General features: G+C 55.2%; 1 protein-coding gene across 1 annotated transcript; it reads left to right on the forward strand.

Annotated features, from left to right (window-relative positions):
• The first annotated feature begins 12251 nt into the window (after positions 1-12251).
• TRIM40 (tripartite motif containing 40) lies at positions 12252-22724 on the forward strand. The gene is made up of 5 exons (XM_048225760.1): positions 12252-12596; positions 21366-21461; positions 21964-22116; positions 22318-22340; positions 22493-22724. Exons 1-5 carry the CDS (start codon positions 12252-12254, stop codon positions 22722-22724), a joined length of 849 nt encoding a protein of 282 aa, XP_048081717.1.
• The last annotated feature ends 2649 nt before the right edge of the window (positions 22725-25373 follow it).

The following is a 25373-nucleotide window of genomic DNA, read 5'->3' on the forward strand; positions in this document are numbered from 1 at the left end:
GCCTCCAATTTATCTCTAACATTTAACTTCATTTGACAAAAACCTGAAGCAAATATGGCAAAATGTTTACATTTGTTAATTCTGGGCTGTGGTTACAAGGGTACTTATTATATGATTTTCTATTTTTTCCATATTAATTTTTTCAAAAAAAAGTTTAAAAAAAGGAAAAATATAAAAAATGAATAAAGGATAAAAATAAATATTCAAAGTAATTCTTAAATTCTAAAATTAAAAAGTTCAAACTCCCCAGTACTCAGGAAAGTAGAAATAATGAGATACGAACACAATAATGAGATAAAACTTTGTACTCACCAGATTGGAATTTTTTTTAAAATTTCCAAATCTGATAAAGATGTGGAAAAATGAGACACTGTATACATTGCTGGTAGGAACGCGAATGGCCACAGCCTTATGTCAGAAAGCATCAAGGCAAATGGTAGAAAACGCAGCCCACGGGTGCCTAGGAAGCAAACGGCAAGAAAAGGGAGATGTTTTCAGCCTTGAGGTGCGATCAGCCTGTGGGGCAGCAGCAAGGGAAAGGGACGGCCCGCACACAGACATCGTGTACCTGTGTCCCTAGGAGAGACAGCTTTTGCCTTGTTAAAAATAGGAATTAGAAACTGAAATAAATAAAAACAGCTCTGTTTAAAATACCTTGAGGATTAAAATGTTTGCTGAGCCGGTAGATTGGGTGAGGTTATCATCTGACCCCACTTAAAGGGAGTACAGAGTTGAAAGTCCTCTACGAAAATCAGATACATGCAAAACAACCCTGAACGTCACTGCATGGGGTGGTCAAGTCAGCTTGTAAGTAGGGTTAGTGCATGAAACGTAAGCTCCCACACAGGGTCGGTAAGGGGATTAAAAACCCAACAAGTGATGTTCCTTTCTTCCCTGGGAGGCACTTGGGTGGCTCCGTCGGGTAAGCATCTGACTCTTTTTTTTTTTTTTTAAAGATTTTATTTATTTATTCGACAGAGATAGAGACAGCCAGCAAGAGAGGGAACACAAGCAGGGGGAGTGGGAGAGGAAGAAGCAGGCTCATAGCAGAGGAGCCTGATGTGGGGCTCGATCCCATAACACCAGGATCACGCCCTGAGCCGAAGGCAGACGCTTAACCGCTGTGCCACTCAGGCACCCCAGCATCTGACTCTTGATCTCAGCTCAGGTTTGGATCTCAGGTCTTGGTCTCAGGATCGTGAGTTCAAGCCCCATGTTAGGCTCCATGCTGGGCGTGAGACCGTCTTCATAAATAAGTAAAACAGAAGACAGGAGCGTAAGTCTAGAGGCTGCCGTGCCAGTGCGGACAGGGTGGTCTCCGTTGGCCGGGAGAAACCGCAGGCTGCCTCAGCAGCCGGGCTCCAACACAGGGCTGGCAGGGGCGGGGCAGAAGCCAAAGGGACCTGGTCCTCACTTGACTCAGCTAAAGAGATTGTTCGTTTTCAAATTTTTTAAAAGTTTTTTTTTAATTAAGTTTTTATTTTAATTTGTTAGTGGACATACAGTGTTATATTAGCTTCTGGTGCTCATCCCGACAGGTGTCCTCCTTGCTCCCCATCACCTGTTTCCCCATCCCCTCACCCCCCCTCTGGTGACCTCTAGAGTTCAGAGTCTGTTTCTTGGTTTGCGTCTCTGTTTTTGTTCCCCTTGTCTCATTTGTTTGTTTCTTAAATTCCACATATGAGTGAAATCATAAAGGGTTACTATCCACCATATACAAAGAACTTCTACAACTCAACACCCAAAAAACAAATAATCCAATTAAAAATGGGCAGACGACTTGAACAGATTTTTCTCCAAAGAAGACATCAGGAGATTGTTTAACTCATTGGATTGGCCTGTGTGAGGGCCTGGTTAATTTCCTGTGTGAATTTCGCCACGCTTGGGTACCCAAGTATTTGGTGGATGCTGGTCTAGGTGTTGCTGTGAGGATGTGTTTAGGTGAGATTAGCATTTAAACCCGTGGACTCTGGATACAGCAGACGACCCTCCCTGATGTGGGGGCTTGAGGTTCCCTGACACAGAGAGAAGTCTGCCTCCAGCTGCAGCGTCTGGTTGGCCGTGGCTCTCCCACCTGCTGGCCTGCCCCCCAGAATTCGAACTTGCCCGTCCTGACGACTGCGTGAGCTCGTTTCCTCAAGCTCTTTGCACATACATTGGTTGGCTGTTTCTCTGGAGAACCCTAACACCGTCTGCCCACCCTCAGACCTCACACTATCCGTGCAGTAGATGACATCACACAAGATGAGCAGGAAATGGGATTGCCCCTAAGGATCTCAACAGACCTCTATCACAAGGCCTGAGCCTGCGTGACTTCGCCTCACAGAATTCCTGTGCCTGGAGCCCAGCCCAGGGCCCTCGCAACTCTCCACTCTGAAAACCACGGTTTGATAAAGGCCCCAGGGATGGGACCGCCATCCAGCAGGAATCCAGGAAGGCAGCTCCGGGGAATCCCGGGGCGGGAGGGGCAGATGAAGAGCTGGTGTTTGCAGAGGGGCCCGGGGCGCGGGGAGCTGCCTCTGAGCTTAGGCTGGCGGCGAGGTCTCCAGGCCTCCGTGCACACTGCTGTGGGCTGTGTCCTCACCCGCACGACTCAGGAAGCCGACAGGCCCGTGGGGGTGGCTCTAATCTCATCTGACTGGCGTCCCTGTGAGGACAGAGATACCAGAAGCAGTCCTGCACACAGCAAAGGCCATGCGGGGACACGGCAAGAAGCTGGCCCGTGGCCAGCCAAGGGAGAGGCCCCAGACCATGACGATCTCAGACTTCCCACCTCCAGAACTCTGAGCAAGACCACCCGGGGTGGTGTATGTCTGTCGTGGCAGCTCTCCCAGACATGCAGACCAAGTCCCCTGTTGCTCTCGAGGCCGCGTCTCCCCCCAGCTCAGTGCCCAGCTCCTCCCGGGTGTGCGAGGGGTCTCCCCGCTCCTGGCCCCTCCCCCGCACAGTCCTGCTGCCCGCCGGCGGCTTCCTCCATCGCCAAGTCCCCGTGCAGGCCCTCCGTGCCGCGTTTCTACCCCCGCCAGACCGCTCTGGGTGCTGGTGACCTCAGCAGTCGGGGCAGCCGCACAAGCCAGCCAACCCGGTGAGAATATGGTGGAGGAAAAATAACAGGCTGGGGCAGGGGAGGAGGAGGCGAGGGCCTGGGTTTCGGTAGGCCCCAAACAGGCCCAGGAGGTGATACTCGCAGCTCCTCGGAGGCACTGACCCGCGACACATCCACGCGGTGATGGCTGGCTGGTGGAATCACTGCTCATTATTTTCTTCTCTTCTGTGCTTTCTGATATATTGCAGTTAACCTACTTGTTTTTACAATTAGAAAAAACCCCACAATTAATATTACTTACAGACCGAATCTTCCGTCTGCTTCCCTTGTCTGCGGGACGGAGTCTGACGCTGAAGGGCCTCCCGCGGCCTCCCCGCCTCTGCCCAAACTCCTCTTTCGCTCCTCTCAGGACAAACTGTCTTGTCCAGTCGGACGGTTCTCAGTGACCCGCACTGACCAAGCAGGGCTGCCAGATTCGGCAAATTAACAGTATGGGACACACCCAGTTAAATCTGGATTTCAGAGAATGAACAATGCAATTATTCAGGACATGCTAACAGAATTTTCTGAAATTCAGGTTTAACCGAGCGTCCACTCTGTATTTTATCTGGCGACACCACCAGCGAGTTTCCCTCCCCATCCGCTGGAATCGTCTTTCCCCTTAGGCGGGGGTGGGGTACAGAATGACAAGCCTGTCCCCTCCTCGGTAAGGCGTGCCTGGGGGAGGGGGTCTTGAGACTTTCCAGCAGATAACGCACCTCTGGGGGCGTCAGGCTGACACGAGCCTCGACCTCAGGGCTGAGAGTTCAAGCCCCATGCTCGGTGTAGAGAATCTTTATAAAGAAAAAAGAATGCTCCTTTGACCGAGGCCTCTGACCCTGGACTTGCGTAAAAAGGTGAAAGACCTAAGGCTCTGAAGTTTTCCCAGAAAAGAAACTCTCCTTTACAGGACATTTCTTTCAATCTTCCTACTATTTTCATTGAGGTAAAATGTCCTTACTCATTTTTTTTTTACGCTAGTGCCAAAAAAATTACATTTTATTGATTTTAGATGTTGGGTAATGTAGGGAGGCTTTTAACACGGACCGCTTCTGTGGCGGACGAGGACGCATCCTCTGTGTCTTCCTTGTTGCTTCGCACAGGCGCTCACGCGACTGCCCAGGCCCAGTCTGCAGTGGGCAAGGCTGGGACTCCCCCGTCTCTGTGAGACTGCCCTGCGCTCTGGCCAAGCTGGCGAGGACAGCTGCGGCGCCCAGCGGCCGGGAGCTCCCGGGTCACCACCCGGCATCGCGACTCGCACACAGCGTGCGAAGCCTTCGAACCCTGGCTGGCTTGGCACTGAGTTCGAGGTGCAGGTGGGGACACGGTGTCATCCCACACAAAGCCAACTCTAGACAAGTTTCCCCTTTAAGACCGTGAGAGTCAAGATTCTCCCCCATGACGACGTCTCTCCGTCTTGACATCCTTAGGCCTCGTGCAAAACAGCTGATTTTTGTTGCTATGTTAAACTGAGCCGTTTTATAGAGGCTCTATGGGCTCAGGTGACAAAAATCCTTAGGCTACCTAGTTAAGATACGACAGTGTTTAGTGTGCAGAATTTTGCTAAATAAAAGGGAGAAACACAAAATATGCTTGATTTACTTCTAAAGAAACACTGAAAGGACATACAGAAAACTAATAAAAGTGTTTCCCTGTGGGGCAGGGGTGGGGTTGTGGCAGAGGGGTGGAGAGAGGCGGGTGCTTGTAAATTTTCCTGACGTACATATTCTTATCACTGAACCAGTGAATAATTGGGGGACACCTGGGGGGCTCAGTCGGTCAAGCACCTGCCTTCGGCTCGGGGCGTGATCCCGGGGTCCTGGGATCGAGTCCCGCATCGGGCTTCTTGCTCCGCGGGGGGTCTGCTTCTCTCTCTCCCTCTGCCCCCTCCCCCCGTGCTCTCTTAAATAATAAAATCTTTTTTTTTAAAGTGAATAAGTGTATAACCCTTTAAAAATTAAATTACATCATAAAAATTACATTGTATATTTTATTTTTTCGGCTGTATCATTTGTCGTGAGAGAAGCTGAGCTGGAAATAGGGAGGCAGCCTCTAGCCTCCCCAAATCGCTGTGCCCCTCCCACTTCCTGGGCCCACGATGCACCCGCAAGGCCACCACACGGAGCCAGCCTCTAGCCCCCCAAATCGCTGTGCCCCTCCCACTTCCTGGGCCCGTGACACACCCGCAAGGCCACCACACTCCGTTCCCAGGACTATCACTTTGGTGCTCAACACTGTCTCAGTCTTTTTAAAAAATTTGCCCCAAATCTGCTGTGCCACTTGCTGTAATTCCTAGTTCTCTGTCCGCTCTCCGCAGATAGGCTTCGATTTCCCTGAGCATCGACCCGTTTGCCGCGTCCAGCGACCCCAGCGTCGGAAGACCGGGTCTCGTTCTGCCCTCTGTCTTCTCCCCTGGCGCCCGGTTATCTTTGCTTGTGAGCTACATAGTCCAAGAGTATCTGCAGAAATCGTTCCAGGCCTACGATCATGTTAGTTTCTTCCCAGAAAGATGTCCATTTTTGACACCAGCCATCTAAGAGTCACCTTAAACAAGGTCAACACGACATTTTGGGGCCTGAGGCTTCATTTCTAGCTCCTTTAAAGGCTGCCAGCCTGCAGAATTGGCAAACGTCCCCGGACAGAAACAACCCCAGGTGCCAGAAACAACCCCAGGTCCCCCCTATAGCGCCCCTTCCTTTCCCAAATTCTGAATTTTTCGGATACTTTAAAAATATTTTATCCAGACTTTTTAGTTGTCTTCACTTGCAGGAAGTCAGAAGTCCTCAGGGCACCCGCAGAGGTGGACGCCCTTCTGCTCTGGGCTTCGGTTCCTCAGGGGCTGGCTTGCACAGAACCTGCTTTCCCTCGTGTCCTTTAGCGGGCCAGTCTTGAAGCACACAGCCCCCCGCGCCCCCAGGCTCGCATCCAGAAGAGCTGGGCCCCCGCAGTGCAGAGCCAGGCTGCACCCCGGGGAACTCAGGCGCTGCCCTGTGGCATTGGGGCCCCTGATAGGTCTCAGTTTGCAGACCAGGATGTGACAGGAGCTTAGAGTTGGGCTCTAGGGAAGGGCCACACAGAAAACACTCAGTGGTGTTAATGATGCATTAAAAACCTGTAAGTGAGCAAAGATTCCGGCCGCCTGCCCTGCTAGACAAAGCTCCTTCGTCCCCGGCTTGGGCGGGACTCTAGAGCTTCTGCTGAGCGGACTGGTGCGGGGTGACTTGCCGGGCTGAGGGTCCCGGGAACAAGCTCCGAGGCAGGTTTTCTGGGTCTTGTCCGGAGTCACCTACGGAACTGGCTCTGCTGGGCCCCGGGGGCGCGTCGCTCCCTCTGTAGGGTGGAGACGGCGGCTGGGCGGCAGGCCCAGGTTCGCGGGACCGCAGAGCGCGGGTCGGGCAGGCCGGGCGGGGGCGGCTCCGCGGACACTCGGGGGACGGTCCCCCCGCGGCGGCTCCGCGGCGGACAGCGGCCGGGCGGCCCTGGTCGGGGGACCGTCTGTCGTTGGCTGACGGCGGTCGGTGGCCGTTGGGAACGTTGGCGGTTGGGGCGCGGGCGGCCGGGGGGGGGGGGCGCGCTCGGGGAGGAGCCGGCGCGCGCCCCCCGCGCCTCGGGGACTGAGGGCGGTTAAAACTGCCACCGATTTGGGGGCGATCGTGATTGCCCCACTTTCAGCGCGGGTGGAGCCCTGCCTGGAAGTCGGCAGCTGCGCGGGCGGGACGGAAAACAGCCCCGAGCGCGGGGCCGCGGGGCGCACGGGCGGGCACGCAGCCCGCTTCGCACCTGCCGCTGCCGCCACCTGCGGCGTCACCCCACCTGCCGCGGCCCCTCACCTGCCGCTGCCCCCGGAGCCCCCAGCAGCCCCCAGTCTCTGTCCCCACACCGTCCTGGGGCTGGTGGAGTGGGAGGTGGCCCCAGGCTGGTGGGGCTTGAAGCTGACACATCCCTGGGCCCCGTCCAGGAAAAAGACCCAGGACCGCCAGGCTGGCCCAGTGGGTACAGCATGTGACCCTTGATCTCAGGGGTGAGTTCAAGCCCCACAAAACAAAATGGAAAAAATTTAAAAAAGGATCCAAAAATGAGAAAACGTAAAAATAGGAACCAAAGTGAATATTTACTTGCAATGATGACCCCATCCCCCCACCCACTCCCCCCATCAGCCCTCAGTTTGTTTCCCAGAGTCCAGAGTCTCTGGTGGTTTGTCTCCCTCTCTGATTTCTCCCCCCTCAGGTTTCCATCCCTTTCCCTGTGGTCCTCCGCTTGATTCCTTACGTTCCACACACGAGTGAAAGCCTACGGTATTTAGGACGCCAGGATTCTTTAGCAAGCTGGAGACGGACTGAGCCATGCGTTTCAGGCTGTCCCCTCCGCCAGGACCGTGTGGCTTTCCCCAGCAGCTCCGAAGCTGTCTGCTGAGCTCTCCATGTCTCCTGGGTCCCGCCTCTTGGGCCTCTGCTCCTCTGACCTTGCTTCTCATAACTTAAGCTTCAGTGTTACACATTCTGTTCTTACTTCATTGACATTTGACTGGCAAGCCCCCTTCCCTGGCCCCCTGGCTGGGGCTGCCCTGCCAGCTGGCTCTCCTGGGCTAGACCCTTCTTCCCCTGGCTGGCGAGGCTGTGTGCCCCCTTCCCCTTCCCAGACCTAAATGTGGACAGTTAACTTGCCTTAGCCAGAAATGTCTTGCCCTCAGGAATTACAATGCCAGCTTTAAAGCTATTCTTTTTATTTTATTTATTTTTTGGTTCAGTTTTTTCTTTATTTACTTTTAAAGTAGGCCCCATGCCCCGCCTGGAGCCCAACGTGGAACCCAACGTGGGGCTCGAACTCAGGACCCTGAGATCATGACCTGAGCTGAGATCAAGAGTTGGAGGCTCCCCGGGCTGAGCCAGCCAGCCGCCCCAAGTTTTTACCTTAATCCCACTGTAGTTAACACAGGGTTGTACTCACAGCTATGGCACAGCGATTCACGGTTCTGTACATCCCTCAGTGCTCGGCCTGGTAAGTGTCTTCTCTAGGCCCCATCACCTATTTCAGCCACCCCTGCCCTCCAGCACCCCTGGGTCCTGGCAACCTGGTCCCCTCCAGAGAGGCGCATGGAGGTGCGTCCTGTGTTGGGGGACAGCGCCCCCTGTGGTCCACGGAGAGACAGGACCATGCACTGAGGAAGGACCCCCTCCTTTGCCAGTTCCAGGCTGGGTGGCAGGTAATCCAGGTAAGAGTAATTGAGAAGGTACCTTGACTTTGAGGTGCTGATGATGTCTCCAAGGATCAGTACGGAGACCAGGCGCAGAGGGAAGGATCTGGGTGGCTCTGGGGCTCAGGGAGGCTACAGGGCTGGGTAAGGTCCACTGCCAGGGGCAGAGTGGACGGCTGGATGTGGCCTTTACCTCCGAGGTCCCTGCATGAGGAGCAAGTAGCTATCTTTTCACTATTTACCTGCCACCCAGCCTGTTCCTCTTCCCCAGAGGGGGGAAAGGGCACCTAGCGGCCAGCAGAGAAGACAGTTTCCGGTGAGGGACTCCCGAGGATGTAACGTTTCAGAGCGGTCAGTTTGGATGCAGGCTGAGGACGTGCCATGGGGATTCCAGGTTAGGGTGTAGTTGGAGACTTTTCGGAAGGAGTGCTTAAGATGCCCAGTGCTGTGTTGACCGGAGGGGAGTGTGCAAGGAAGGGAGGACCTGATCTCATCACTCAGGGAGCTAAGCAGGAGCTGAAGTCGGCGGGGGGGGGGGGGGGGCAGCTTCCTGGGGGATAAGTGAGGTAGGGGTGCAGGAAGCGGACCTGCAGTCCCTGTGATGCCTTTGTGCAGATCGGAGTGGATCCGGCCCCTCCCAGGGCTCAGGGCTGCTCCCGAGGGCGTCCTGGGTCTCAGCCCCGACCGTCCCCTGTGCTGGCTGCACGTGCAGTGGACAACCTGCCCAGCTGTCAGTGGGGGCCCCCGAAGGGACGAAGAGCGAGCAGTCGGGAGGGTCTCGTGCAGGAACCGGCTGAGAGGGGCTCCGAGTGACAGGAGTACTTTGGAGCAGCGGCAAGGAGGACGCGGGGCCTCCCCTGCCGGGAACCAGGCAGACGGAGAACACGCGGATCGTCTGATCCTGGCTGCAGTGTTTTACAGAAGCGAAAACCGTTCAGAAAAGTCACTGAGCACGTAGTCTGTGCAGGAGTGCATGACACGGGCCGTGAGATGGGGTTTCTCCGATGACCGTGTGCACCTCCGTTTCCAGCTGTGACACGTGGCCCACCGTCCCCGAACAGGGAGCTCTAAACCTCTGGAATTAGGACCGTGATTCAGACTTTTGTGCTATTTTGCTTTTTTTAAAGATTTTATTTATATTTGTCAGAGACAGAGCACAAGCAGGGGGAGCGGCAGAGGGAGAGGCAGGCTCCCCGCTGAGCACAGACCACCGGTGGGCAGGGCTCGATCCCAGGAGCCCGGACCGTGACCTGAGCTGTGAAGACAGACGCTTCTCCGACAGCCCCCAGGCGCCCTGACGCCCAGACGTCTTGCTGAGTCTAGAATTCCTCATTCCAGCCGCTGATTGTCCCTCTTCTGGAACAGGTGAAAACCTAAGGAATGGCTTAAAGTTTGTTCCAAGGGGAAATGCACAGTGGGGGTCCGCGGGAGAAGTCCCCGCCCTGTCTCCTGGTCTCGGGACGTCCGACTTCAGGGTCATTTTAACTGGGGTTGTCTTCATGGAGTCAGAGGTGTTTTGTGGTTTTTCTGTGACGTGTCCGTTCACTCCGCGCTGTCTTCCACCTGACGGTAACCCTGTTGCCCTGGTGAGCACTCTGTATGGCCGCGAGTCAGCCCCTTGGATTGGACGACAGTCCTAAACGTGTTTCTTCCACGATTTCATTTGGTCATTCGTCTCTTGACATTGTGTGTCTGGTATTTTCCATGGAGAGATTTAAGAAAATGTTTATCACTGAAGCACAGCGGACAAGAATGTTCTATTGGTTTTCGGCATACAGCATGGAGGATGGGCAGCCGTGCACGGTACGCACGGTCGCCACCACGGGTGCCGTCACCCCTGTCACCAGCAAGGTCATCACCGTGTCACCGACCGCATTCCCTCCGTGCAGACCTCTGTCAATGGAGTTGACTCTGTCCTTGCTTGTAGGATGTCTCCGCTGAAACGTTGCTGAGCTCATGTCCACTTAGCGGGGAGCCCTGCCTTGCCGCGCTCAGTCAGCCCGGACGAAAGCCAGGAAGACCACCGAGCAACTGTAGACGCTACCAGACGGCGTAAGGTGCTGTTCCCGTCTGTCCACCATCCAGCTAGTGACCCCGTGCACTCACCCAGCCTCTGCAGAGCTCTAAGGGACGAGTCTGTGGCCAGGAAGTGTGTGGCCAGCACGACCCGCGTCGGGATCTGGGTCCCGGCTCTCCGTTTTCCCCGTGTGGCCGTATTGCATCACGAAACAGGACAGAAGTGTCGAAGGCTCAAGAGTTAGAGCCTGAAGGACAGATGCGCCCAGGTGGAGCTTGGGTCCGCGGGAGGGTCAGTCCCGCGTGACTGACTTCAGGAGGCGAAATCTCAGTGCTGACATGGTTCGGAGAGAGGTCGCCAGGCAGAGCAGGCCAAGGAGCCGAAGGATGTTCAGGGGCCGGTGGGGAGAAGCCGGGGCTCGTGCGCAGTCTCCGTGCGCGTGTGTTTGGGGAGGCAGGTGTGCGGAGCTGGCGGGGGGAGGAGAGCGGGCCCGCGCTGCCTGGCTCCGGGGAGCCATGCCGTGAGGGGGCGCGTGCAGTGAGGAGGGGGCCAGCCCAGCCCGCGCGGAGCTTCCGGGGAGTCGTCTCCTCGCAGCGGAGGCCGGGACCTGGGCTCTGGGACAGTGACTGCAGTGGCCCCTGAGGCAGGCCGCGGCCAGCGGGTGGAGGGGGCTACACAGCGAGGCTCTCACAGGGACCTCGGACCTTTGCAGCCTCCGTGGCAGCTGTGTTTGTTTTTTGGAGATTGTGGTACTGAGTCATGTCTACGCCCCAACGCGGGTCTAGACTCAGGGCCGAGAGTCGTGGGCTCCAGGGCGCAGATGTGGGGTCCTGTGACACCGGAGCCCGGGTCCTGCGGAGCCTTCATTCCCAGAGCTGGCTCTCGCTGGTGTCACGCTGACACAGAACGCCCGAGACCTTGTCCTCCCCCTGAGCAAACAGCCGCACCTTCTCCAGCCAACGTCCGCCTCCCCTTTCCACTCCCTAGACCAGTCACCCGGCCACGCCAGCTCCGCCTAATGGGAATCCGGTGTTTCTCGGAAGGAGGGGCCTCGTCACCTGTCCCCCACCCCGTGTTCCCGACACAGGAGCGATGTATAAACCGGCACCCTGGAAAGGGAGCCGTCCACCAGCCGTCTGTCCAGACACCCCAGGAAACCACCCAGAGTGTCGGTGGGAGACACTGGGGTGGAGCACAGGGGAGCTTGTCGGGAGGAGGACCAGGCAAGCGGTTGGGGATGCGGGCGTGAGAACGGTTAAGACCAGTGCAGCCATGTGGCTGCTCTTTGCAGACACTTGGAAGGGAAGGAACGGGCCTTCAGACTTTGCATGGGCCCCTGGCCCCGCTCTACGCACCCCGTTGTTTCTCTTTCTCTTTCACTGGGGAATCCACCTAACCCTGGAAAGGATGTCCGTTGAAAGAGAGACTGGCTGACAGGGACACGGATGCACACGGCTGTACTCGATGGCAGTAGCCAGATTCGTCACGGTGGCCACACGCCTCCTGCTGTCCGTGTGGGAGAGCACGCGCCATGTTTTCTCCGCTGCAGGCACGTCAGGGAACACCACCAGCTCCAGAGTTTATGATGCCCTGGCTTCCGGCCATGACACTCTGGCCTTTTAACTTTGAGCTGTGCAAACACAGAAAGCTCGGGAGAGGAAGACAGAACTGGCGTTGGCATCGCCTGCGTCCTGCCGACGTGTGACAGACAGAAAGAGAGCTTAAGAAGAGAGAGGGTGCGTCAAGGCTGAGCAGAGATCTCTGCCTTGGGGTGCGGTCGGGCTGGGGCTCGTAGGGAGCGGGCAGTTGCCTGACGTTGGAGGGCCGAGTCGTGCCCTCGCCACTGCCCAGGGCTGTGTCCCTCCAGCCGGGCCTTCTTGTCTGGACTGTCTCTGTGCAGCCCCCAAAACCCCGCTGGAGACGGAGGCCCTGCGGACAGGAGGCCGGCAGAGGCCATGGCCCCTCTGTGGGAGGACGGCCGGGGGGAGGGCGTCTGCCCCATCTGCCAGGAGCTGCCGAAAGGGGCCGTGAGCACGGACTGCGGACACCTCTTCTGTCGAGGGTGCCTGGCTCAGCACGTGGCAAAGGCCTCGGCCTCCGGGGTGCTCTGCTGTCCCCTGTGCCGGAAGCCCTGTTCCGAGGGGGTGCTGGGGGCGGCCCACCTCTGCCCCCGCCACCAGAAGAAGGTGAGCTACTTCTGCGAGGAGAGCAGACGTCTTCTGTGCGCGCAGTGCCTGGGGTCCCCTGAACACCAGGGGCACCGCGAGCTGGCCATCGAGAGCGCGGTCAGCCACTACAAGGTAAGGCCGGGCACCGGCTGCCCGAGCGGCTGCCTCCTGCCCTCTGCCCACACGGCTCAGGGGCGGACTCGGCCCATCTCTTCTGCCTCACCCTGCTTTGGACCTTGTCCTGACTTTCCCACGTGCCCGGTGCTGCAGCTGTTGGTGTCGGTGCCTTGATAGGGGTCTGCGTTCCCAGGACGTCTGCGGGACGGACTTGGGCTGAGGACGCACAGCTCTCTCGGGACCAGACTGCCTGGTGCCCTGCTTGGCAGAGCTAGAAATTTGGTGGGAAATGTGATCGCGTTTGCATATGCTGATAATTACCTGCAAAGACATACGTATGCCCTGAGACTTTGTAACAATGCTCTTTAAAATGTACACTCCAGCACAGTCCACGTACAGTAAGAGTCAGCTCAGGTGTGCCGCGTAGCGAGACATCACCTCCGTACCTCCCAAGTGCCCTTTGTCCCCAGCACGCTTCTCCCACCCCCACCTGCCTCCCCTCTGCGGACCTTCGCGGTGCTCTCTAGAGCTCGGAGCCTGATTTTGGTTTTCTCTCTCGCTTTCCTTTGTTCGTTTGTTTTGTTTCTGAAATACCGCATGTGAGTGAGATCATATGGTATTTCTATCCTGCAAATAACATTAGAACTGCAAAGAAATCAAGCAAATGTGAGTTTCCTTATGAGCGAGGAGGAAAACAAACAAGGGTCTGGGATGGGAGTGATGGTGGCCGACATCCGTGGGGCTCGAGGGCCCCGTGGAGCAGGTGACGCCCAGCGGGGACCTAGAAGAAGAGAAGCTGACCCGTGTGGAGACTGAGCCGGGGGAGACATAATAGGCCACGTCTGGAGAAGCCATGTTATGTTTGAGGAATTAGGGTTTGAGTTGACAGGATACACTGAGAGCGTAGGAGTGGGTGGGTGGGTGCAGGGGATCAAAGTGACTTCGTGAGTTTCTGGGTTGAGAAGCTGGGTGGGTAATGGAAGGGAGGGCAGGTTTGAAGGAAGACAGGCCGAGTCCAAGTTGGGACACATTTAGGATCTTAGATCGGCAATTGGATAAGGACTGTGGATCTCCACGGGGAGACGGGGGCAGAATCCCCAGAACCTGGCTGCGGGATCCACCCGAAGAAAGGGGTTTCCCTCCAAGGAGATCGATGTAATGTCGTCAGGAGACCGTGTAGAGAGGAAGAGTTTGCAGGACCAGGTCCTGAGAAAGGCCATCACTTCGATGTGAGGTCAAGGGTGACTCGCTTGACTCGGAAGGAGCCACCGACCAGGGGCAGGGCCAGAGAAACAGCAGGGGCGCAGTGTCCCAGAAGCCGGGAGGCCGGGCGTGCGGTGTGTCTGGGGTGCTGAGCGCAGGGCAACGGGGGGCAGCAGGGGCTCCGGTGGGGGCAGCAGAGGGGTGTGCGGTGGGGTTCAGTCTGGGCAATGGCGTGAGTGTTGGGTGCACGGAGTGAAGGGTGTGGGCAGCAAGGAGGAGGTGTGGCTTGGGAAAGACAACCCAGGGGAGGAACAGGGGAGGGTTGGCGGGCAGTCGGACCCCAATTTGAGCTGTGAAACTAGGGGCTCGGTGTGCTCCAAGAGGCTGCGTGGGGACAGCCGAGGTGACAAAGAGGCAGCAGGAGAGGCAGTGAAGGAGGACCCCAGCAGATGTGGGCAGGACAGTTCACTAAGACTTCGCACCTTGTCTCTATTTCTTTGAATTAAGTTTTGTAAATTAAATGCTGTAAGTGGTACATTGCTTTTTAAAGGACTTGGGTAGGCTGTCCACGCCTGCCCCGCGGCTGCCTTGCAGCCCAGGAATAAACCCCACCTGGTGGTGGTGAATAATCCTTTTAATGTGCTGGTGGTTCCTATTGGCCAGTATTTGTGAGAATTTTGGCATCATGTCCATCAGGGATCTGGGTCTGTAATTCTCCTTTTTGGTGGGGTCTTTGTTTGGTTTTGGGATTGGGGTAATGCTGGCCTCATAGAACGAATTTGGAATTTTTCCTTCCATTTCCACTTTTTGGAACGGTTTCAGAAGAATAGGTCTTAAATCTTCGAATGTTTGGTAGAATTCCCTGGGAAGCCTTCCGGCCCTGGACTCGTGTGTGTTGGGAGGTTTTGATTACTGCTTCAATTTCCTTGCTGGGTATGGGTCTGTTCAGATTGTCTGTTTCTTCCTGTTTCAGTTCTGGTAGTTTATACGTCTCTAGGAAGGCATCCATTTCTTCCAGATTGCCTAATCTGTTGGTGTATAATTGCTCATAATATTCTCTTATAATTGTTTGTATTTCCTTGGTGTTGGTTGTGATATCTCCTTTTTCATTCATGATTTTATTATTTTGGGTCCTTTCTCTTTTCTTTTTGGTAAGTCTGGATACAGGTTTATTGATCTTGTTAATTCTTTCAAAGAACCAGCTCCTAATTTCGTTCATCTGTTCTACTGTTTTTTTTTTTATTTCTATATTATTTGTTTCTGCTCCAATCTTTATTAATTCTCTTCTCCTGCTGGGTTTAGGCTTTATTTGCTGTTCTTTCTCCAGATCCTTTATATGTAAGGTTAGGTTGTGTATTGGAGACTTTTCCTTTTTCTTGAGAAAGGCTTGTATTGCTATATCTTTCCCTCTTAGGACAGCCTTTGCTGCATCCTACAGGTTCTGAACTGTTGTGTTTTCATTTTCATTTGTTTCCATGAAAATTTTTTAATTCTTCTATACTTTCCTGGTTGACTCATTCATTCTTTAGCAGGATGCTCTTTAACCTCCATGCATTTGTGGTCTTTCCAAATTTTTTCTTGTGGTTGACTATAAGTTGCATAGCATTGTGGTCTGAAAATATGCACGGTATGATCTCAATCTTTTTGTACCGGTTGAGACCTGATTTGTGACCGAGTATGTGGTCTATTCTGGAGAATGTTCCCTGTGCACTAGAGAAGAATGTGTGTTCTGTTGCTTTAGGATGGAATGTTCTGAATATATCTGTGACGTCCATCTGGTCCATCGGGTCCAGTGGGTCATTCAAAACTCTTGTTTCCTTGTTGATCTTCTGCTTAGACGATCTGTTCATTGCAGTGAGAGGGGTGTTAAAGTCCTCTACTATTTTTGTACTATTATCAATGTGTTCTTTACATTTGTTATTAATCGGCTTTTATATTTGGCTGCTCCCAAGTTAGGGGCATAAATATTTACAGTTGTTAGATCTTGTTGGATAGGCCTTTCAGTATGATATTGTGTCCTTCTGCATCTCTTCCTACAGTCCTTCACTTAAAATCTAATTTGTCTGGATATCAGGATTGCTACCCCAGCTTTCTTCTCATGTCCCATTAGCATGATAAATGGTTCTCCACTCCCTCACTTTCAATATGGAGGCGTCTTTGGGTTGAAAATGAGTCTTTTGTAGACAGCATATGGATGGGTCTTGTTTTTTTTTATTCAGTCTCATACCCTATGTCTTTTGATTGGAGCATTTAGTCCATTTGCATTCAGACTAATTATTGAAAGATACGAAGTTAGTACCATTGTATTACCTGTAAAGTCACTGGTTCTGTAGATTGTCTCTGTTCCTTTCTGGTCTTTGTTACTTTCGGGCTCTCTCTTCACTTAAAGGATCCGCTATAAGATTTCTTACAGGGCTGCTTAGGGTTCACAAATTCCTTTAGTTTTTGTTTGTCCTGGGAAGTCTTCATCTCTCCTTCTATTCTGAATGACAGCCCTGTTGGATAAAGTATTCTTGGCTGCATATTTCTCCCATCTAACACATTGACTATATCATGCCCGTCCTTTCAGACCTGCCAGGTCTCTGTGGACAGGTCTGCTGCCAGCCTTATGTGTCTATCCTTGCAGCTTAAGGACCTCTTGTCCCAAGCTGCTTTGAGGATTTTTTCTTTATCTCTGAAATTGCGAGTTTCACTATATGTCATGGTGTTGACCTTTTTGTTGATTTTGAGGGGAGTTCTCTGTGCCTCTTGGACTTGACTGCCTGTTTCCTTCCCCAGATTAGGGAAGTTCTCAGCTATAATTTGTTCAAATAAACTTTCTGCCAGCTTTTCCTGCTCTTCCTCTAGGACTCCTGTAATGGAGATATTATTTCGCTTTATGGAATCACTTTGTTCCCTGAGTCTACCTTTGTGATCTAATAGTTTTCTCTCCCTCTTCATTTCAGCTTCATTATTGCCTATTGTTTTATCTTCTACATCACTGATTTGCTCTTCTGCTTTGCTCATCCTCAGCCTCCACTGGGGACTGCATATGGGTTGTAGCATTTTTAATTTCAGCCTGAGTAGAGTTTAGTTCTTTTATCTCTGCAGTAAGGGATTCTCTAGTGTCTTCTAGGCTTTTTCAAGCCCAGCTGGTATCCTTATAATCATTGTTTTAAATTCTAGTTTAGACATTTTACTTATATCTGCATTGATTAAATCTCTGGCTGTCATTTCTTCCTGTTCTTTCTTTTGGGTTGAATTACTCCATCTTGTTATTTTGGAGGGAAAAAAAGAAAGAAAGAAAAAATAGAAGAAAGAAAGAAGAAAAAATAAAAAATGAAAATGACAAAATTAAAAAAAGGAAAATTAAAAAATAATATAAGATAAAACAATATACATATAGGAAGCTAGTACCTAGGTGTGCTTTTGTCTGCTTGTTATGAGAAGGTTGGTTGAAGAAAGGTAGAAAGAAAGAAAAGGAAAGGAAAAGAAGAGAAAAAATTAAAAACTAAACAAAAAATATATAAAATACAATAAAAAGTTCAAAAACTGCTCTTTCTGTGTTATAAGGTTCGTTTTCAGGCAGTTAGTATTGTGGATTCAACTGAGAGTCTGCTGAGCTCATAGTTCCTGTAAGCTACTTTCCTGACATTGTCTTTTTTCATATATATATATGATTTTATTTATTTATTTGTCAGAGAGAGAGAGCGAGTGACATTCTCTAGACGCACGACCGTGTGCACATGTCAGACCTGGTCATCAACACCCCCCCCATGAAATGTAATGGGTGATCTCATTCTTATTCATATTGTAGGGCACTTTTGGCTTCATAGGCAGCATATTTTTGAAAGTTGGTGACTTGTTTTGGCTACTGTATCAGGAAAATGTACTTTTGGTCTGTTAGCCACTTCTGTTATGTATTTTGTGAGCAAAGCTTTTGAGAAGGAATTCCAATGTTGCTAGATTCTCACGTCTCATTACTACTCAATGCCCTTATGTTTCGTTTTTCTTACTGTGAAACCACATTTTATCTGATGTCTGATAGGATCACAAACCTTTAAAAATATTCATTATAATAAAAGAGTTCTTGCACTATTCCCTGTGTTTCAAACTGTCCTTTTTTCCCTGATGGCTATTTTAGAAAAGCAAAAGTTTGTACAATTTTTATTTTTAATTCTAATGAGTGTGTATTCATAAAACATTCACCCACTAAATATTATTTAATGCAAAACTGGAGGGTCCCATTTTAAAAAAGTGGACTTTACCTTATTCATTTGAATATTGTAAATGATAGGTCTGTATTACCTTTGATTATTTCATGCATTTATCTTTATTACTATCTTTGCTTTCTTTTTTCACTTACGTAGTGTTTGCAGTTGACTTCAAACTCTTTATTAGATTTTAAACTATATAAGCAGAGAGGGAGACAAACCATAAGAGACTCTTAATCATACGACACAAACTGAGGGTTGATGGGGGGAGGTGGGTGGGGGATGGGGTAACTGGGTGACCGGCATTAAGGGGGCCTGTGATGTAGTGAGCACTGGGTGTTACACGCAACTGATGAATTATTGAACATGTACTATATGTTGGCTGATTGAATTTATTTTTATTTATTTTTTTTATAAAGATTTTATTTATTTATTTGACAGAGAGCGAGACAGCCAGTGAGAGAGGGAACACAAGCAGGGGGACTGGGAGAGGAAGAAGCAGGCTCCCAGCAGAGGAGCCTGATGTGGGGCTCAATCCCAGAACGCCAGGATCACACCCCCAGCCGAAGGCAGACGCTTAACGACTGCGCCACCCAGGCGCCCCGGCTGATTGAATTTAAATTAAAAAAATGAATTTTAAACTGTACTGGGAGGTACGACTGTGGCTTTTCACCTGGATCCTGAGAACCGGCCTGACTCTGACAGGCAGAGACAGATAGCACTCCTGGCAGAGGGTAGCAGGTGATAAGGCTAGAGGGGGTGTGACCGCATGGGATGTGTTCAGGAAGCCACATGTAAGTCGTTCGGTTAGTGGGGAGCCTGGGGGAGGGGGAAGCACTGGGAATGGAGACTGGGGTCAGGTCCCCGAGAGCCTTGGACACGGGGTTAAGGAGTTTGGACTCACCTTTGGTAATGAGAACTCATTTTGAAGAGAGGAATAACACGGGTCAAAGATGAAATATGACTGAGCTGTCCAGCAGGGAGGACAGCAGGTGGTGAGTCCAATGACAGAAATATGGAGGTCGCGAGCCGTGGACTGCACAGAGGAGTGGTGAGCTGGATGCTGTTTGACTTCCCATGTTGACTTTGAGCTGCAGATAAGGCGGTAGGGGAGACTTAGCGCCCAGCTGGAAACATGGGGTTGACCCTTAGGGGAAAATACCTGTCTTTGGGAATTAGGAAGAAATTTGAAGCCTACAGAATAGAAAATAAAGGGCCTAGTCTGGAGACAGAGAAAGGTTAAAAAAGCATCCCCAGGAAGGCTTCCTTCCCCAGGAAAAGCACAGAAGCAGAAGGACAGCGGGGGGAGGGACCAGGACAAGGAAGGGTGGGTGGAGGTGGGGAAATGGGGAGGGACATGTGAACAGTCACCTCAAAGTAGAGGAGGCCCTCGGGGTGGATTTCATTCCCAGAGATCTCTGGTGACTTGGAGGGAGAGGTTTCCAAATAGAAGCAAGCCCATGGCTGAGCAGCGCCGGGGCCCCGAGGACGTGGGGCCCGGAAGGTGGGGTGCGAGGGTGGAGAAAGAGCAGGCTGGGGGACGGGCGGTCGGGAGGTGAGGGCCATGGGTTTGCTTGTTGAGCTCTTGCCTTCACGTGGACATCTCCGTCCCCATCGCCCTCCACCGCGGCCACAGGACCCTGATGATCGTCCACGAGCCCGTTTACCCACCTCCTTCTGCCAAGTGCTGCAGGTGACACCCGGCGACATCCCTGTGTCCTCGGCCCACCGTGGCTTTCCGATTGCTTGGATGTCTCTGCCGACCTCTGGCCTTTGACCTCGATTCACCCACAGACTCTCAGGGCCGGAGGACTTCCCAAGTCACGTCCTCCTGCTCCGGCCTCTCCCTGTGCATCTCTCTTTACTGAAGCAATATGTTTTGAGAGTTTACAAGAGGAAATGAGGCAAAAAATGAGAAAAAAATTTTTTAAATGCTCCTCAGAATACCCAACAGCAACAACAAAATCTCCTAAAAGTATTTTTCTGACCTGCTGTGGGAAGGATCTAGGGGCCGAAACCCACACTCTGGAGCACGCCTTATCTTCAGCCCACAAAGGCCCTTCTCGTCTTGCTTGCTTCCCAGTTGCTTGCCGTGCCTCCCCTCCAGGGCGGCCTGTCGTGTTTGTAGATGGCTGGGGAGAGCGCATTCCTGCGTCCTGCAGACACAACACTCCTGTGGCCTTGTTTCCTCGCGGCCGTCGCCCTCACAGGTTCCCCGGCCGTCGCCCTCACAGGTTCCCCGGACAGAGCGGAGGTGAGCCCGTGTCTCTGGTGGCACGGCGGTGCTGTCGTGAGCCCTCCTCATCGCGCCGATGCGAGGGAGCCCCTGGGACGCTCACCCGGAGACAGGACCGCCGATCATGGAGGAGACCGCGGCGGCCCAGCCCGTGCCTGTCTCCGCCGGCCCGCTGGTCCCCACATCGTGGATTCTGCCCTCGCCCCGGCCTTGTCCGGGTGCCTGATTCATCTTAGTCTGACGGGCGTCAAACACTGTTCCGTCGTCGTGTTGGTTTCCGTGTCTCTGGTCACTGGTGAGCTTGGGTACCAATTTGCACGCACGACAGCCCTTTGCACGCCCTCTTCCGCGAATTAACGCTCATACCCCTCGCAAACCTTGCCCTCGGTTCCGTCTTCGTGCTGACGCGTGGGGTTTCCTCTCCATGTTCCACAGCTGAGCCTCTTTTTGGTTTCGGGCCTGGTGCTGTCATCGCTCAGCCTGGCATTTCACTGCTGATTCCGTCCCCGCTGTGTCACTGAGCCCCGGTAGTGAGTGACGGGAGCTCAATTTCAGACGGCGTTCCCTCCCCACGGGCCACGGTTCATTTTCTAACGTTATTTTCTGCTGACTTTACGGTTTTACCTTCACGCTTGGTGCCCAGCCATCTCGAGTCGGGTTCACGCACGGCTCCAGGAGGGGCCCGGCCCCGCTTCTCTCCACCGCTGTGCGCAGGCTTTCACGACAGGGTCTTCTCCAGACCTGCCCCTTCCTCGCTGATGACGTCCTGCGTTTTCTTTCTAACGTCCTCTGTAAACGTGGGTCTGTCCCTGCACTCTGTGTGACCGTGTGCTCAGCACGGCTTTGTCGGCCCTGTGACCCGCGGGGCACGTGCCCCTGCAGCCGCTCCAACACGGGGCTGTCCTCCGTGACGCCCCACCGCCCTCCCCTCCGGCCGTGGAACCCATGTCGACTGCAGCTCCAGCCCCGTTTGTTTAGGACCTGAAACCCGTCGCGTGTCGGTAGCTTCAGGGACACGGGCCCATCGGGACGCGGACTTGACGTTGAGGGAGAGGCCAGGCCTGCGTGGGGTTTGCGAGCGCAGTGGCCCTTGTCCTCGTAGCGGACGGGTTGGCACGTGCCCCAGGCTGACAGACACGCGTGTCTCTCTAGGAACGACTGGGCCGCAGGAGCAGGAGACTCCGGAGAGACCTGAGGGAGCTCCGCCGGCTCCGGGCGCAGCAGGAGGAGCAGCCGCGGGCAGGGCAGGTGGGGCGCGGACACCCCGTCCTGGCCACTGGGTGCCTGGAGCAGCTGTGTTGGGAGGGGTCCTGGAGGCCAGATGCCCGCATGCTGGGCTCGGCCCCGGAGTCCGCGGGCTGGGAGACTCGGGTCAAGGGCAGCCCTGGGCCCGTCATGTGTTTACACGTGCTCCGGAGGCCGGTGCCATCCACGCGGCTCGCGTGACCATCAGAGCTGACAAGCAGCTCATCGCTGGAGATCACACCAACCACAGGCCTTTGTCTCCGACGGCGGGCCTGTCCGTAAATGTGGGGCCTCTCCTCACGCTGTGACGGGCAGGGAGCCCGAGGCCTGCGGTGGGACAATGCAGCAGGGCAGGCTGTGCCACCAGAGCGTGGGGTGGGGGCAAGAGCACCCAGGCGCCAGCGTTGTCGCGGGAATATCCGACGCCGAGCCTCAGGGAATCTGTTTTCCGTGGGTCCAGGCAGACTGTGGGGCCCCCAGGCTGGAGGCTGAGCTGGAGAGCCAGCAGCAGGACACCCTCGTCGAGCAGCGGCCGGACCCGCCGGGGGACACGCCGGCGGCCAGAATCCCGGACATCTCGCGGGCCATAGCACAGCTCAGCAGCCTGGTCTCAGCTCTGGAGAAGACCATCCAGGGGCTGGGAGTGGACACCCTGAAGGTGCAGACCCGGGCCCTCCCGCCACCGGTGGCACACGGGGGACAGCCTTCCCTGCGACACGCGGAGCGGGTGCTGGGAGGGTTACTCCCTCTGACTCTGGAGGGGATCCCTGTGCGACATCCGGTGGCAGGTTGGGGACGGGTGGGAGGTGGCAACCCTGGGAACCCGCTGTGACTGTCTCTGTCTTCCCCTGTCTCGTAGGAGGCCAGCGAGCTGCTGGACAGGTAGGAGCCGTCCCGTGTCCCACGCGTGCCCGCACAGCCACACACACAGCCGCGCTCGGGCCTCACCGCGGTCTGGGGGATGCTGGTCCCGTCACGCAGCACGGCCAGTGGACGATGCAGGAGAACACACTGAAGGATTTCTCTGTGTCTAGGAGCGCGCCACAGAAGCTCGAGGCCCTCTACCTCCAGGTGGAGAAAAGAGCCCAGACGTCCATTCCGCCCCCCTCAGCGGCTCCGGCCTGCTCGTTCCCGGGCCACCTCGTCCCAGACTCGCCGCCTCCTCCCGGCTCGCCCTCCCTGCGAGGCGGCCCAGTGTATCCTCACCCCCCATCTCCCGAACGTGACCCCCTGTGCTCATCCCCGCGGCTGGGACCTGATGCCTGACCCTCTGACCCGAGCACGGTGGTCACAGCCTCCTTCCTGAGCCAGGCTAATGCTCATGGCTGCCCCTGCACACGTCAGGGCCCGAGGCCTCCGTTTCGCCTGTGAGCAGATGGCCGTACCCACCTCTCACGATTCGTACTAGGACAGGGGCCCCAGACGCTCAGGCGGCCCGCACGTCTGCACCGGTGCCCCCGCACTGGCTCCCCCTTCCGTGAGCAGGATGGGAATGGGATGCGGCGAAGGGCGTGACTGTGTGGTCATGGCTGGCAGGACTCCTCACAGACTGCCGTGCTGGGCGGAGGGACTCGAGCCGGGAGGGGACCAGCAGGCAGCCCCTCGGACGAGCAGCAGCCCGCAGCCCACGGGGAGCAAGGCCCTCAGTCCTGCTGGGCAAGGTCGTGAACTGTGCGGGCAACCTGCGTGCGGGTCCCCAGCCTCCGACCTGCCAGCCCCAGGGCGCTGACACCACCGGCGGTCACGGGCGCAGCTTGCAGCCAAACCGCCGGGTCCCCATGTGCGAGGAGTCTGCGTCCCTGCTCTTTGCTGCTGCTGATTTGGGGCCGGTGTCGGCCTGCGAGTCTTGCTCTCTTACATACACAGCGGGGCTCCTAACGCCGCCCCCACCTCACGGGCCCTTGGGAGGGTTGAAGGGGTGAACATACAGCACAGGTCACGGGCGAGCTCCATGCCCTCCCTCTGACGCCTGCTGTTGCCCCTCGGCACCCTGGCCAGAGCTCCCCACGAGGCCTGGCTGGCGGAGGAAAGCCCCATTTTCCTTATTTCCACGTCTGTTCTTACAACAAGCTTTCCTTTTCTTTGGAACTAACCGGAGAGTCTCTGTTCTTGGTGAAACAAAGCGCGGCTACAGTGTAGGCTGAGAAAATCCGAGCCGGGACCCCTGGTGGTCAGGTCAGGACAGGGCTGCACCCCTCCCGGTGGGGTCCGGGAGGTGGGGCTCAGATGTGAGCACTTCTGGGGAGGGAGGGAACCCCGAGGGCAGGTCTGGGAAGAGCCGAGCACACAGCAGTCACGTGTCCGGCGGGGTCTACCCTTTCTCTCCCACGACGCCCCCTCAGGTCAGGTCAGGTCACATGGGACAGGAGCCTCTCCACTCACCAGCAGTCGTATTTCTCAGTGAGAGGAGCACACGTCATCCTTCTGGACGCGGTCAGGTGTGCGGAGTGCGGCCTGCGTTGGCTTGTTCACCGGACGCGCCTGGCCCTGCACGAGGCCGAGCCCCCTAGCGGTTCGGGCCTCCGAGTCAAGACAGGGTCACTATCCCGGCTGCAGACGCCCCACACTTCACTGTAGGACAGAGCATGTCCTGTGGGGACCAGTGCGAGGGGACATAGCGCGTGTCTCCTCCCACGGGGGGCCCTGCAGGCCAGTCGTTGTTTAACAGGCCCCGCTAACCCCAGTGACACACAGGAAACCCAGTCCACTTCCGTGGGATGCAGGCCGGGGGCTTGGGACGGCGTTACCATCCTCCACAGACGTGCGCATGTGCATGAATATCGAGGTCTCCTGTGAGTGTGATTTACAGACAATGGGAACGTGCCCAGAGGGAGCGAGCTGCCCCTGCAGCCCTGGTCGCCCATCCTCCCCCTGCCCCCGAGGCGGAGAGGCAACCCCGGGCCCTGGCGTCTGCCAGCAGGGGCCTCAGCGGGGAGGGCTGCACATTTCAGTCGTGTCCAAGCAGAGCAGACATCGAATACGGAAGCGGTGGTGAGCGGGCGGTCCGCTGAGACGAGAGAAGACAACACCGGGGACACAGGCCGTGTGAGGACCACAGTTTTATTGCACACGCGACCTGCCACTCCCGCCTGGGGTGGCCGACCTCAGTCTCCCAGTTCCAGGCTTGTCCCCGGCCCCGCGGCCTGGCTCTCCCCGACACCCCCCTGCCTTCTGCAGGCCCGGCTCTTTCCCACCCCCACCCTCAGACGCCGCCCCCGCCCCTGCAGCGGAGCTCCCTGCGCCTCATCCCTTCCCACCACCGGGCTCTCGAGCTCAGAGGGTGGTCACCGCAGCAGGAACAGGGCTCCCCGCAGTGGAGTGTGGCCCCTGGCTTATGCTACACGCCGGGCCTCCATCTCAGCCGGACATGCCCCCGTGGGAGGGAGGACGCGGGCCGTGTCGGGGTCTCCCGTGGAGGACGGCCCAGTGTCCCAAGGGCCACGGGGTCAGCCAGCGGGGTCTCTGCCAACCCTCCTGCCCTTACCCGGCAGCACCTGTCGCCCCCTGCGATGTCCTCCTCCTGCCTCTGTCTGCTCCGTGAGTTCCTCCAGTTAGCAAACAGAGTTTCTTTTCATTTTCACGCGGCCCGTGGCTACCAGCCTGCCTGGTTCACGGTTAGCCCATGAGAAACGTTCCTCGAAGCTACACGTCTGCGAACCCTCATCTTTCTGGAGGAAGAAGTCATGAGGACAGGTGCCTTGTCTAAGATCCCGCAACTGCTCCAGGCCCAGGTCTCCTGGGTCCACTGGGCACCGCTGGGCCGCGTCCCCAGAGCCCCCGGCCATGCACCGGGTGTCGGGGAAATGGCTTAATCAGCACATGGGAGGTCACCCCACCGCGTCCTTGCAAGTCCTTGGTCTGCCCCCGGGCGAGCCTACAGGAGTCGAGTCCGTGCAGGCCTCTGGTGAGCCCATC

This window comes from Ursus arctos, unplaced genomic scaffold (genome assembly GCF_023065955.2).
Source record: "Ursus arctos isolate Adak ecotype North America unplaced genomic scaffold, UrsArc2.0 scaffold_31, whole genome shotgun sequence".
NCBI lineage: Eukaryota > Metazoa > Chordata > Mammalia > Carnivora > Ursidae > Ursus > Ursus arctos.

Coding starts and splice junctions, on each gene's coding strand:
- TRIM40 (XM_048225760.1), top strand. CDS start 12,252: ATGGCCCCTCTGTGGGAGGACGGCCGGGGGGAGGGCGTCTGCCCCATC. Junction 12,597..21,365: donor GCGCGGTCAGCCACTACAAG/GTAAGGCCGGGC, acceptor GTGTCTCTCTAG/GAACGACTGGGCCGCAGGAG. Junction 22,341..22,492: donor GCCAGCGAGCTGCTGGACAG/GTAGGAGCCGTC, acceptor CTCTGTGTCTAG/GAGCGCGCCACAGAAGCTCG.